The sequence below is a fragment of the Salvia miltiorrhiza genome, chromosome 1 (assembly GCF_028751815.1).
Source record: "Salvia miltiorrhiza cultivar Shanhuang (shh) chromosome 1, IMPLAD_Smil_shh, whole genome shotgun sequence".
Lineage (NCBI taxonomy): Eukaryota > Viridiplantae > Streptophyta > Magnoliopsida > Lamiales > Lamiaceae > Salvia > Salvia miltiorrhiza.
In genome coordinates this window covers 40,801,820-40,816,672 of record NC_080387.1, presented here as the reverse complement: position 1 = coordinate 40,816,672, position 14,853 = coordinate 40,801,820, and the positions used below count along the sequence as shown (strand labels likewise).

General features: G+C 34.2%; 1 protein-coding gene across 1 annotated transcript; it reads right to left on the bottom strand.

Moving 5' to 3' along the window:
- Positions 1-968: 968 nt before the first annotated feature.
- On the bottom strand, positions 969-10,434 carry LOC131024799 (AT-hook motif nuclear-localized protein 13-like). Its single transcript, XM_057954336.1, has 5 exons — positions 9,744-10,434; positions 9,612-9,664; positions 8,142-8,273; positions 1,710-1,871; positions 969-1,638 (listed from the first exon to the last, which is right to left on the bottom strand). The coding sequence occupies exons 1-5, from the start codon at positions 10,213-10,215 to the stop codon at positions 1,366-1,368; spliced, it is 1,092 nt and encodes a 363-aa protein (XP_057810319.1). The 5' UTR covers positions 10,216-10,434; the 3' UTR covers positions 969-1,365.
- Between the last annotated feature and the right edge of the window lie 4,419 nt (positions 10,435-14,853).

The window sequence follows — 14,853 nt, the reverse complement described above, 5'->3', positions numbered from 1 at the left end:
TATTCATGAAAAATAGGTATTTCAGCTTGATAGATAATATCATGTTGATGAGCAACTTTGTGTTGTCAAATTTAATGATTGTAATGCATGCTTTAGTATAGCACGTTCTATTGCTCGTGCATCCCCAAAGTACGAAAGCTAACGCAATAATTTTTTCAAGGGTTAATTGCAAATCAAGTTTATATTCAATTTTAATTACAACATAGCCACTTTAAATAAGGGTAAGAGATTTCATGCAAAATTCATAAAAGTAAGAGTTTTTTTAGCCAATTGTTGAAATAAAAAATACCCTTTCAACAAATCAAAATTAACATGGAGAACCATGCAGAGTATGTGGTGGATCGGCCCATCGCGTTGCATTTAGGGTTTGTTCGCTAGCATAGTAATGGTTCTCCATTTAAGTTGTGCGTCATCCACGATGCATATTCAATTAATATGATGAAATTTTTGCCTCTTTTAAAATTCGAAACCATATTTGAACGGCTACTCATGCACAAGCGACTTATTCATAAATTTATATTGACTTATTTGTAAATTTATACTAACTTATTCGCAATTTTCATTTACGTTAAATTTGAATAAATTAATATTAATCATAAGATTTAACATTCCAAATATATATATATATATAGAGAGAGAGAGAGAGAGAAAGAGGGAGGTTCAAATGAGAACCTAGATTTAAAATGAAAACGAAGAATCATCCTCAATTCTTAGATTATGAATATCAACGGTGGATGCATTATTTTGATGGATAGATACACCATCTGAGTTCGAATCCTGGAGAGAGCGATTTTCTTTTTTTTTTTTCATTTTTTTCCGAATGCAGTTAATTATACAACGAATGCAGTAATTTTACACGGTAGTGCAGTGTTCTCAGATCTCATTTTAAATTGCGATTTTTACTATAACCATCCCCTATATATATAGGGGATGTCGTGCGTGTGTGTTCAAATCCAAAAAATGAACACTGATGCAACATTCAATAAATGCATTCACAATAGTACCACAGTACATCTGAATACATGTGCAACTAGACCCACAGCTACACCAACTAGACCCACACACCATATGCTATTCTAGGACATTTAGACACGAGTGCGCAAGAATGCCTTCTTGGAACTTCATTTCCGTATATGTTTTCACACATCATACTTAAATGAAGCTAATACAAGTGGTCAGATGTGACAACCAGCAATTTTAATAATAAAATGGAAACATGAGGATCAAACTCAACTAAGAAAACTAATATATGAACCTAATATCTACTACGATATATTAATAGCAACATACCGTCCTAATACTGCTGTTAGCATTGGCAACCAACCTCTAATGAGACCACATGCAAATATTGTGGGAGAGGTGAAGCTAATTGGGAAGCACTTTCATGGAGTTTGGCCAACCGACGGAATTATACATAGGCATCGTCTGACCTGGTTGACCGGCATTGCCGTAAGGCCCGGAGCCATGATTTAGAGGACTATCATCATTCTCCTCGCCCGTCTCACTCGAGCCACCTGGGGAAGGACTGGCCCCGGCCCCTGTCTCTGGAGCATCAAAATTAAACATATACGAAGGTGGCGTAGAAGATGCCCTGATCTTCGACTTTTTCCCCTCTGGAATGAAGCTGCCTACGACAACCTGGTACACACAACGTGTTAGTCCTTAACAAGCAGAGATATAATAATTTACAGGGAGGGAGAGAGATGGACCTGTACTGGCGATGCTGCTTTGAGCATTCCGGAAACTCCTCCACCCAATACCCTACCATCTGATCCAGCCAAGGATATGCTCAGACCACCAGTTCGACTGCAGTTACCAATGCTCTCTGATAGAAGGAATGAACCTGACAATGAGATTATTTCAAATCGGCCCTGTAAATCAGTCGAGGCACCATTAGAATATAGCGTAATAGACCATTTTAAACATATTATTGAAAAGATTCGGGTGACTGGTTAATGTTAAAGGTATTGTGAGGTTTCTCCTCACAACAATCAACGTATTAACTTAAGATAAGCTTCTCTAAATTTAGATGTTCGGCAAAACCAATAGAGCAAGAACATTGAGAACTCCACAAGTCTCCTGCAATGTTCGAAGGGTGTAAAGGATATTCGTGGATATGTCTCAAGCAGACAAATACTCATTTCTCATAAACTATAATGTCTAAAAACAAGGGAAGAAGGCATTTATATAAGCCTATAAAACTCCATTCCATTATCTTAGCAGTTGAGGAAAAATGTTACGATAACTGAAAACAAGGATTTTTTCCATCAAGGTAAATCATTGAAATACTTCGATTATAATTTTCGGAAAGATTCCATGATTTGAAATCTACAACTGTCTCACTGTTCATATATTCGCAAATTTGAGAATGTTTTTTGGTTAAGAAACAAAATTTTATTATTAAGTGAAGAATATATCTAGGGCTAGGGGACAGAACGTCCTCCCTTTTATTTCATCTTATTTGAGCTACCAAATATGCAACCAGATTCAAATAAATATACTGAGATTTCAAGTTAAATGAAGGTTCAATTGCATATAATAACACCATATTTTCTCACTTTCTTGTTTACAACACAACTTTTAAACATAGGCACAAAAAACATGACCTCTACAATTTGTGGCTTACAACATCGATTGAAATTAGCAAAATTAAAGTTGACGTAGCTGTCAAAAAAGTAGACATGGACTAGCCGGCCAACCACCTTAAACGATGTCAATTTCAATTTCTGCAACTTTTCCACGTGTACGGCTAGTCCACATGTACTTTTATGGCAGTCACATCAGCTTTAATTTAATGTCATGGTTTTGGTGGCAAGAATTGGATATTGTCATTTTAGAACAATCTTACTGCAATCTGTACAACTCACAGAAAGTTGCAGAGATATGAGGAGAAGCGTAATATGGCTAAAGAACTAGGAAGTATCAGATCATAAGTTCATGAAATCTGCAATTTTTAAACCATAACAAAATCTAATTGATAGGGAGTAGCAGAAGCAGAAGAGAGACCTGCCCTCAGAATCTTAGTTGAGTGTATATATAGAGCATAATAAATGCCAGTGATCAACTCTCAAGATAAAAATACAGAAAATGACTTTTGTTGGTGAAATTGACCGCAAAATTTGAAAGATCAAAGGGTTTTAATTATTTGTTTAATTATCGTTATTAGAAAATTGTTTCAGGATATGATTTTTTGGGACAGGTTCCCCTGCTCGTATTTTTCTTTTTCCTTAGTTTCATACCTTTCAATATTTTTCAATAAACCGTTTGGTTTTGTTTATCGTTAGTCTCAAAATCCCTTCTCTTTACCATACTATCTTTGAACAATTACAAGTTGTACATAAGCTGAGCCAAATATGAACAGGCTCGAGCTCAAAATTTCAACTTTAAATTGAGCTCAAGCTCAACAGTTGGAAATTAAACTCGAGCTCGGTTAGAGCTCGATTCAATAATTGTTAGTGTAGCTCGAGACCGAGCCCGAGCTCAACTCGTCTTTGGCTTTCCAATTTTTTGGCTAATGTTATTCGAGCTCATGTTCCGCTCGACATCTAATTAGTGAACCTGTTATTTCAGCATGAGCTCGTGCTCATTCAAAAACCTAATTTACATACAACCCACAAAATAAGAACACAAGTTAAACAACAATGAATAAACTTAACATGAAGAGCATCCACAAAAAAAAGCCATAAGTTACACAACAAACATAAAATGAAGAATATCCACAAAACAAAACACACAAGTTTGGAGTTACAGAACAAACATAAAATGAAGAGCATGAAGCATTGGCAACTGATCTCGAAAAAATACCAAAAAATATTCAAATTAGGGGAAAAAACACAAACAAATATATAATATATTACAGAATAGACAAATTCGGGATACCAATCCTCTTTATGAAACTCTTAAGGCAAGTTAAATTCTTCAATGTCCTTAGTGTGATTCTTTAAGAAAAACACATACACAATATTAGATATAACAATAGATTAACGATTACAAAAATATATACTAAGATCAATAATAATAATCTTTATCTTTTCCTTGATCACATAACCAGCTTGCAACACAATGCTCTACACAAAATAGCATTTGCAGTGTGTCCACTGGTAGAGAGGCTCGATATGGTTCAATAAATCTACCAACAACACAAAAAGTCAACTGTGAAGCTACAGTGGTTTTTGTAAGTGAAAGCACGTCACAAGTCCTCCTTGACGATATCTTAAACTTTTGTCTATTCAACTTTCACCACATTTGAGTCATTGGGTTTTCATTTTGACTTTTTCTTCAGGATACACATCAAGTTTCAACTTATCAACAGTTTGGAGGTAACCATCACAATTACTTGGATTAATTAATTATGTCAAACCAATATCATTTTCAGCACTGCTAACCTTTACAACAATATGTATCCAGATCAAATTTCAACTCATCAACAATTTGGAGGTAACCATCATTATTACTTGGATTCAATAATTATGTCGAACCAATATCATTTTCAGCTCTGCTAACCTTTACAACAGTATGAGTATTTCAATATTCCTCATCATAAAGATTATTTAAGGTCTTCAGGTATGAAAAAATGCTAGCACAAAGTATTTCATCTTATTTTTACAATGTAAAGTAGTTGATATTGAAATCAACAAGTTACAACAACTCCAATAGTTATCAAACTTGTTTTTCAATTTTTTGATCGTTTCTCTCATGAAAATGTCACAAGCACCTTCAACATTTTACCTCCAATTTCAACAAATTGAGGTAAGAAAAGGTTTGATGTCATATATTCCACCATTAAAGTTTGAGAATATCAATAAAAAATGAAACACATATGTGTGTGTGTGTATATATATATATATTATTGCAATTGAAAATAAAATATTTAAATTGATATTTTCGAAATCTTTGAGAATTACAAAAAATGCAAATTTTCTCTCATTCCTCTTCAAGTAGGCAAAGATGTATATGAAGTACCCCTTTGATTATGTGAAAAATAGTTTTAAACTCCAAAACAGCTGACAACATAAAATATGTTGCATTCTACTTTGTGCACCCATCCAAAACAAGCTTCTTTGAAGATAATTGCAATTGTTTTGCAATTTCAACGAATGTTTTGACACGTCTTTAAAGTTGTTACATACATCACACTTTCACGCATCTTAACAGTATTATCTTGAATACCATATTACTTGTTTTGCACAAAAAGGTCAAGAATATGCACACAGACAATATCTCAAATGAAAGATATTTTCACCAAAAAGATAATAATCCACTGAATAATAGATTCTCTTTTAATACGCAAACAACCACATCATTATTTGAAGCATAATAAACAGTGATTGTCCAAATCTTCTTATCAATAGCCCACTCAACCAAACACTTTTGCAACATGTCTAGAATCGCAAGCCACTAGTGATAATGCTTCAAATAATGATGTGATTGTTTGAGTATTAAAAAATAGTCTTTTTATTCTAAGGATCATTACCTCTCGGTGGAAACATCTTTCATGTAAGATGTTGTGCGCTTATCCTCAACCTTTTAGTGTAAGACATGTTATCTGATATTCAAAATAATATTGTTAAGGTGTGGATGAAAATGTGAAGTATGTAACAACTTCAAATGCGCGTGTCAAAACAATCACTGAAATTGCAAAGCAATTGCAATTATCTTCAAATAAGCTTGTTTTGGATTGTTGCACAAGATGAAATGCAACATATTTTACATTATCAGATGTTTTGGAGTTTAAAGTCATCTTTCCACAATATCAACAAAAGAATACTTTATATACTTTTTTGCGTACCGAACAGAAACGGGGGAAAGTCCGCATTGTTTGCAACTTTCTCACAGATTTCAAGAAATTATAGGTATTTAAATATTGGATTTTCAATTGTAATTCACACACACACACACACATATATATATATATATATATATATATTATTTCATTACTTTCCATTTCAATTAATATTCTTAAACTTTAATGCCTAACTGAATATCTGACATCCAACCTTTTCTTGCCTCATCTTGTTGAAATTAAGTAGAAATTGGAAGCTAATATTTGAAATTTAGGTGACACTTGCATTAAAGAAGTGATAAAAATGATGAGGAAAAAAAAGTTTGACAAATATTGGGATTCTTGCAATTTGTTGATTTCAATTGCAGCAACTTTAGATCATAGAAATAACATGAAATACATTGCACATTGTGCTAGCAATATTTTTTTTTCTAGCGCTGAAGGAGTTGCATTCAAATTCAAAATTCACAAGACCTTAGATAATCTTTACGTTAAGTACATTGAGGAATATAGCGCTACTCATATTGTTGGAAATGTTAGTAGAGATAAAAATGATGTTAGTGTTGGTGCTAGTGATATGACAAAATTAATGATGGTTACCTCCAAACTATTGATGAGTGGATACATATTTTGGAAGAAAAAGTCAAAGAAATAGAAAGAGCCCGGTCACTGTGATGTCATTATATGGAGGAAATTGAATAATATTGTCAAGGATGTTTTGTGACGTGCTTTCAATTCCAATAACCACCGTAGCTTTAGAGTCAGCTTTTAGTGATGGTGGTAGAGTTATTGAACCACATCCAGAGTCTCTACCAGTGGACACAATGTAAATGCTAGTTTGTGCTGGGAATTGGTTGTGAGCTAGTTTATGATGAAGGAAAAAAGTAAGTATTATTATTGATGTTAATATATTCTTTTATGTCCATTCATATATTGTTATATATAATATTTTGTTCTGTGTTTCTTAGGATGAGACTAAGGACATAAAGTAAATTGGTTAAGTTATTTATACTGATTTACCTAATCTATTACTCCCTCCGTCCCACTAGACTTGGCACTTTTGAGTTGGGCACGGAGATTAAGAATAAAGGGAGGAGAGTGTAAAGTTGGTAGGGTCCACTTATTTTATGTGAGTAGAGAAAGTAGTGACCACATGCTATTTTAGGAAAGTGCCAATTCTAGTGGGACAAACAAAAAAGGCAAGTGTGCCAAGTCTAGTGGGACGGAGGGAGTATATATTTGTTTATGTTTTTTCCTCAAATTTTAATATTTTTTGGTATTTTGTTGGATGAGTGTTGTAAGAGCTTCAAGATCAAGTGTTGATGCTTCATGCCTTTTATTTTAAGTTTGTTGTGTAACTTCAAACTTGTATGTTTTATTTTTTGTGGGTGCTCTTCATTTTAAGTTTGTTGACTGTTGTGTACTTGTGTTAATTCAAACTTGTGACTTTTTGTTGGTTGTAAGTTAAATGCAGTTTTCTAACGACCATGAGCTCGTGCTAAATAATAGGTTTCACTTAATTAACTGTCGAGCCACACACGAGCCGAGCTCAAATAACAGGTTCCACATTTTTACCACAAGTAAAGCTCAAGCTCGAATATCAGTTGCCAAATAATTGCCTAGCCAAACACGAGTCGAGCTCGGGCTCAAGCTAAACCAATAATTACCGAATCTAGCTCAAGCACAATTTAAAGCTCGAATTCGAGCTGGAGCCCACTAATATTTTCATGAGCCGAACTTGAGCTAGCTGGTATTTGGCTCGGCTCAGCTAGGTGCACAGCCATAATCCTAATGATACTTTATAAAACAAAAAACAGGTAATAAAGCGAACCACATGGACTGCAGAGACATTTCACACATGCTTTCTAGCTCACCAAACTACAGGCACAGACGTATATATACAACACATACAAGCATACATTTCAAAACATGGAGATACCTGATTCCACCAGTTCTAATGTAAAAACAAGGAGATCGTGAAACGTGTCTTCGTGTAAGGAAATTGATATTTGATGCTCTCCTTGAGCATATGTTTTCTGTATTCTTCTTTAAGCAATAATAGTAGTTCATATGACTGCAGATGCTCTATTGAAAATTGATTGAAGAATGATTAATCTTTAAAACTTCACCAAACCAGTAATGGGAATAATAGGGATCATTAACCCATTTGGGCAACCCGGTTAGATTAGGAAGAGCATACAAAAAAGATTATCCCTTACCTAATTTTAGACATTTAAACCAAATTCAAAATGATTATAGAATTTTACGTATCTAACACATAGTTGGATGTTTCATCATCAGATAGAGGCATATCCATGCATCATTAAAAAATTCAGCCATGCATAATATATAACCACACCTCATACGTCACACCTCCACCAGACATGGCTGGCTGTCGAAGTGTGACATTGCAGATGGCACCATTAGCTGATAGAATGCAAACAGTTCGAGGCCCTTGCTGAGAGAATGCCAAGATTTTTGAAGCAATATCCTGCGAAAGATGAAAAACACTTATCAAAATTATTAATGTGATATTTTAAACAAAAGTAGTTAATCCTAGATCTGAGAGTTAAAATGTAAATAAAAGGTCATCTATCCTGGCAATTCATATATATATATATATATATATATATATATATATATATCAAAAACCCTTGAAATTTTCTAGCACAGAGGCTGATAGCAGTGCACCAAGCGTGCCTTTGAAGGTATACACTCAGCGCAAGAAGATGGCATCGGGTGCACCCTAGTGCAGCATAGAACTGCTTAAATTTGGGGACTAGGAAGTGAGCATTGCAACAGCATAGAACTTGATAAATAGGTGCAGCACCATTGCTGCAAACATACTGACTTAAATCAAGGACTGCATCATTAAAAAGGATAAGGCCCGAGGCGCCGACCGCCGAAGTCATATATTGATGATCAGGATTTACTAACTCTCCATAATTAATCATCTACTTCACTTAAATAAACAAGTAGAAAAACACATTTTCATTAAAAAGAAGTTAACTGGCTTCGTACAGTTTCGTTACAGGCAAGCACTAGCTTGCAATTAACATTTATATCACGATATAAAAAAATTATGTTACAAGTTCAAGAAATAATATACCAACAACTCTTTCACAACTCAGAACAAATCCAAGTTTACAAGGTAGCAAACTCCTCTAACTAAAAGATCCTTATTTTGCTTTTTATACTTAACTCCAGTGATAGACAGAATAATCGGATATCCTCAAACACAAATTAAGGAGATGGGGAGTATTACCAGCTTCTCACTCCACTCGGCATTTACTTTGTGTGATAGATTAGATTGATAAAACATAAGACTGAGTATTTGAAGGATTAGATGATCAAACAATTTCCAAATTAATGAATCCATCAATCAAAATGATGTATTAGCATATAGTATTATTTTTGTCTATCTTTCATGTCACCCAAAGTAAACACCAACTCAGAGTCAGTCATACACGAAGGGATTATAATTGCTCAACCTCATTCAATCCTAATCTAGCTCTCATTACTAAATGACATTACAAAACTTCCACAATCACAAATTTCAAGCATAGTTTTGATTCAGTAATTCCTTTAGGGGCGTTTACTTTTCATGATTGATAAGAACATGCATTTTTATACTCTTTACTATGATTTCTATTAATTAAGCAAAATTAGCCCAAATGATAGAAATTACCAAGAGCCTTGGCATATCTCAAAGTTCCAATCCATTCTAGTAAACAACGGATTAACCTATACTATTTATATCTATCTAGTCAAGTCCTCAATAGTAAACGCCCTCTTAATATAACACACAAAGATGCATAATCAAGTTTACCTCTCCTGCATTCACCGTAATTACATGAGGCGTAAAACCAACTCCAGGAACTCCTGCTTACAAAACGAGGAACTTGACAATGACTGCACACATAAATAAGCATAGAAGTGATAAATAAGATGAAAACAAAACCTAGAGCATCCAACTGTCTCTTCACCGTGCCCGGAGGTCTGCCGCGGTTTCGCTTGGCCGACATTTCAGAGGGCGGTGTTCCGCCACCGCCGGAATCATTGTGGGCCATGAGAGTGGGGATCTGGGAGACGGGGGCCGGCGACAGGCCCAGCCCAATGCTGTTATCGGGGGAGTACTTTCGTGGGCGGCCCCTTTTCTTCCTGGCCCCTGAAGGAGACCCATCGGGCTGAAGATGATCCAGCGGCTTCGGGGCGCCGCCGGCCATGGAATTGAACGGGAAGCCAGGGTTTTGCTGGTGCGTGTGAGTGGTGGTGGTGGGGTTGACGGCATTGTTGCTGTTGGGGAGTAGGTAGGAGTTGCTGGGCAGGTGGCGTTGCGGCTGAGTGTGTAGGGCGGCGGGATGCGACGGTTGAGGGTGGTGGTGGAGGTGGCTCAGGTGGGGTGGTGGCGCAGAGGAATCTTGTGAATCCATTGGATGCTGCAGTGAATCTTTAACTAAGTGTGTCCGAGGATCGGTCACAAACTGGGGGAATCAGTGAAAAAAGCCAAAATAGGGTTTAAAATTAGGGTTTAATGTTTTGTAACAATAGCCAAACATCCCCTTAGAGTTCTTACTTTACTTCTTACCATATGACTCATTTGGCAGGAATCAGGATTGATTAGGCCATCTCCAACTAACAAACTCAAACTCAACTTCATATTTAGTATCTGTCATATTAATTATTAGTAGTAATTTTACTCCAATCCACAAAAGTATATTTTTTATATATTCCTTCACAAATTAACTTTTACTATATTTTTACAATTACACCTATGTATTTTTCAAAGTTGCACATTAGACAATAATAACTTTATAATAATTACTATTGTTATACAAAATAAAATATTTTTAGATTATAATACGAGTATTAATAAATAAACAAAATTTACTAAATTAATCGTTTATTAAATAAAAGAAAAGTATAGGATTTGAAAAAAAATTACATAATAATATATTACAAAAACTTATCCTTAGATAAAAATCTATACTATATTAAAAAAGGAGTTCTCAATTTCAAATTGATTTGAGTGACAATTTTGTAAATTAAAGAGAATTCAAGGTTACAAATTAGATAAAAAAAATATGGAGAAAAACGTGTTACCAAAAAAAAAACTGCTTCTAACTTCACGTTCAATTTTTGAAATAGTATTTATTAGCAAATTCGATATGTATATATGCAATATCTTATTTGTTAATGAACGAAATTGTCCAATATAGTTAATAAATGCAAATTTATCAAATGATGAATTGGTTGAGCTAGAATTATGGACCTATTACAAATAAGATGTTGAATAAATGCTTAATAATTTGAAATCGAAATTATTCCTATATTTTTTTTTAAAACTTATTTTGTTAATTTGTAGTTTTTAATGGAATGTTAGTAATTATTGATTTATTTTCCCAATAAAATAAAATTTTGATTATTCATACGAAATGACTAAGGCATAAATTTTGGATGGTAATGGGTTTACCATATTTTATTCCCTAGGTTTTCTATTTTTCTATTACCTTAGTAAAAGTATTACGTAATTAATATAATTTAAATAATTTTATATGTCAATTATACGTGTAAATCTATACTATATTAAAAAGTCAAAATTTCAATTTGAAATCAATTTCAAATTGATTTCAAAATTAAGTGACAAGTTTGTAGTTATAATAAAATTGAAGGTTTATTTGTAAACTATATTTTTTCTTTATATTTTCTTTTTTTGATCTTCTTATTTCTTTTATCTCTTTCTAAAATTGTGAAACTCGGCTAATTATAAAATATTTAATATGCATATCAAAATAAAATTCACGATAAGAGCTTTAATTTGATAAATTTTATATAAATATTTGATTTAAAATGTAAAAGTTATATTCATTTAAATATTAAAATAAACAAAATTCTCTGTAATTTTTTTGAATGAATCTATTTTTTAATTTATTTTTATTTTTATGTCTTTTCGTAATATCAATTTTTATTATTATGAATTCTTATTTATTTTATTTTTTTCAATATTAAAATCAAATATATTCAGTTAAAATTATTTTATATTTATATTTATAAATATAATACTTAAGTTGGTATTAATTAATATAAATTATAAAAATATAAAATCATTTCCCGTGCATTGCACGGGGTGCAAATGCTAGTTTAAATTAAGTGAAAGTAGATTGCCATCAAGATTTGAAATTTGTATATTCCTCCCACAAATGATCAATTAATACATTCTGAAGTTCCAAATGAGCATTTTTATTCCTTATTCTGTCATATCAAGACATGAACTCTTGAAATTGAGCAATTTCATCCATCACCATTTCGACCTCCATCTGTGATGTTTCTACCATAACTTCAATTGGAGCACTAAGATCGCGTTCATCATCAACTATTATGTTATGTAGACAGTAGAATTATGCATGTAGTCATTATACCATGTAGCACTTCTTTTTTTAAATAACTTATCGGTTCTGCTACAATTGCAAAACGTGACTGAAGAACTCCAAATGCACGTTCGACATGCTTCTAGTCATATAAATGATAAGGGGGAATAGTGGAGTTGTAAGAGATATTGGTGTTGTGTGGTCATTTCACCGCAGAGATAAGAGGGAATAGTGGAATAGTAAGACTGGAATTATCAGCGACCTCTATACCCTTTGGTCGACCTGCCACGTCGGTAACTAAAAAAAAATGGGATTGAATCTACCCATATCGACCGACCACGGTCTCATGGCCACCAAATTGAGATCTGCGGTCTCCTTGGTTTTTTAGATTAGATTTTGATGATGTGTCACTATTTTATTGGTTGGATAATTTTAATTTAGATATTAACATAAATTTTAATATCTAATATATATATTAAATTTTATAATTTTAATTTCTTTATAAATAGATGTAATGACCCGACTTTTAATTGAGGATTAAATTCTTCTAATGACTGGTTTAAGGATTTATTATGGTAATTAGGGTTCAGCATCCATTAATGAAATATAGACTTATATGAATTTGATGATTTATATATGTGATGATTTAGTTTTATTTTCAATGGATGATGCACTCAAAATATATTTTGAGTCCATTAATTTATTATCGGGGATATAACACTGAAGTGTTAAATATGAATCTTTTATCGATTGTTTACTTGAGCCCATGAGTTATTTAATTTATGTTAGTGGCAAGCCCAAATGGATTTTATACTTCAAATAAGAATTAGTCTTGTATGTGTCAATGTATTTAAATGAGTTTGAAACCATATGATTAATGTATTAATCTCTTAGATATTTTGATGATTAAGATGGAACCATACTAAGCATACGTACTGAAGAAATTCCACAGTCATACTAAGCATGCTGAAGAATTTCCACAATCATGCTAAGCATGCTGAAGAAATTCCACAGTCATGCTAAGCATGCTGAAGAAAGTCCATGTTCATACTTATCAAGCTGAAGAAGTCCACGATCCTCATCCATCCAAGCCACCCCATTTTTCTTTTATAACCTACACCATTTTTCAGCCAATTCCCACCTCTCACATTCATCTACCATCTCTCTGGCAGCCATTTTCGAACAGGAGATTGTAAGGTAATAACCACAAGGATCGAATTTTCTGTATCTTTCAATTCTCTTCACAATTGGCTTCTAATCTATGCCATATATAAAATCTGCAGAGACTAATACCATACACCTATTCAAGGTATTCCCCTTTTTATTCAATATCAGAGAACCACCAAGTGAATGATCCAAAAGAAAAGTTTACACGTATTAACATATGAACTGTAATTTCATAGAGTTTAATTTGCAAGAAAAGATATTTAGATGTTAAGCAATCGTGTATATGATATTTACAGTTTTTGATATGTACTAAGAAAAACCCTATGCTATGTGTGAAGTGATTTGAGGCTTGAACCCCTGCTGTGTGTGTGAGTCGAGGTCAGGGGACGGCAGCCGCGGTGGCTGTCGGCGGTCGACGGGAGGCGGCGGAGCCACGTGGTGGTTTCCGTTCTGCCATAGAGAGGAAAAGATGAGAGGGGTTTTCAGATTTTTAATTTAGAAAAGGGAAAGGATGAGGGAAGAAAAAAAAAAGAAAAGGAGAGAAAGGAAATTAGGGTTACCTGTTTTCAGACGGCGGACAGCGGCGGAGCCATGGTGGCTCGTCGTCGGCGGCGGCGGCGGTAACGTGACAGCCGTGACGTCGCCGTTGCTCCGATTCAGCCAAATCGAAAGAGAGAGAGAGGAGTTTTCAGTTTTAATTTAAAAGGGGAAGAAAATGAGGAAAGTAGAGAGGGAGTTAGGTTTTACCTGCTTCACGGCGGCGGCACCGCGGTGGTTGCTTCGCCGGAGGCCGAGAGAGGGCGACGGAGGCAGCAGCGGCGGCGCACCGCTTTGACGGCGGCGTGCGTCCTGTTTCCAGCAGATAGAGAGTAGAGGAGAGAGGACGAGAGTTTAGGGAGAAGAGAGTGCCGAGAGAGAGAGGGAGAGCCGCGCCGCTCGCCGGCGGCGACGGCGCCGATGAACGGCAGCGGCGGCGGACAATTCGTCCGAGAGAGAGAGAGTGTTGGGGAAAGAGGCTATGTGTGTGTGCTGAATGTGTTTTAGTGTGTGTTTTATTTAGGTTAAGAGAGGATGGGCTTTGGGCCCTTATTTAATTTAACTGTTGGGCCGAGACTTGGGCCGATTTTAATAAGTGTGTGGGCCCTTATTTAATTAACAGATGGGCTTCGATTTAAATGTTTGGGCTCGGCCCTTTACAAATAAAATCTGATGGGCTTCTTTTAATTAAAGGATTTGGGCCTATTTTAATTTAATTGTTTGGGCCTTATTCAAAGAAAAACATGATAGACTTAATTTATCTAATTAATTTGGGCTTATATCTATTTAAATTATTTGAGCTCTTAATTATTAATTTAAATTGAGCTTGATTAATTTAATTATATATTGACCTTTAAATTAATTATTTAAATGGAGTTCTTTATTTCAAGTATTTATAAATGGATTATAAAATAAAATATTTTGAGTTAAACTCTCATTTAAATTAATTCTTTTCAAATGACTTATTAATATGGATTATTTGAAAATGATTAAATGATT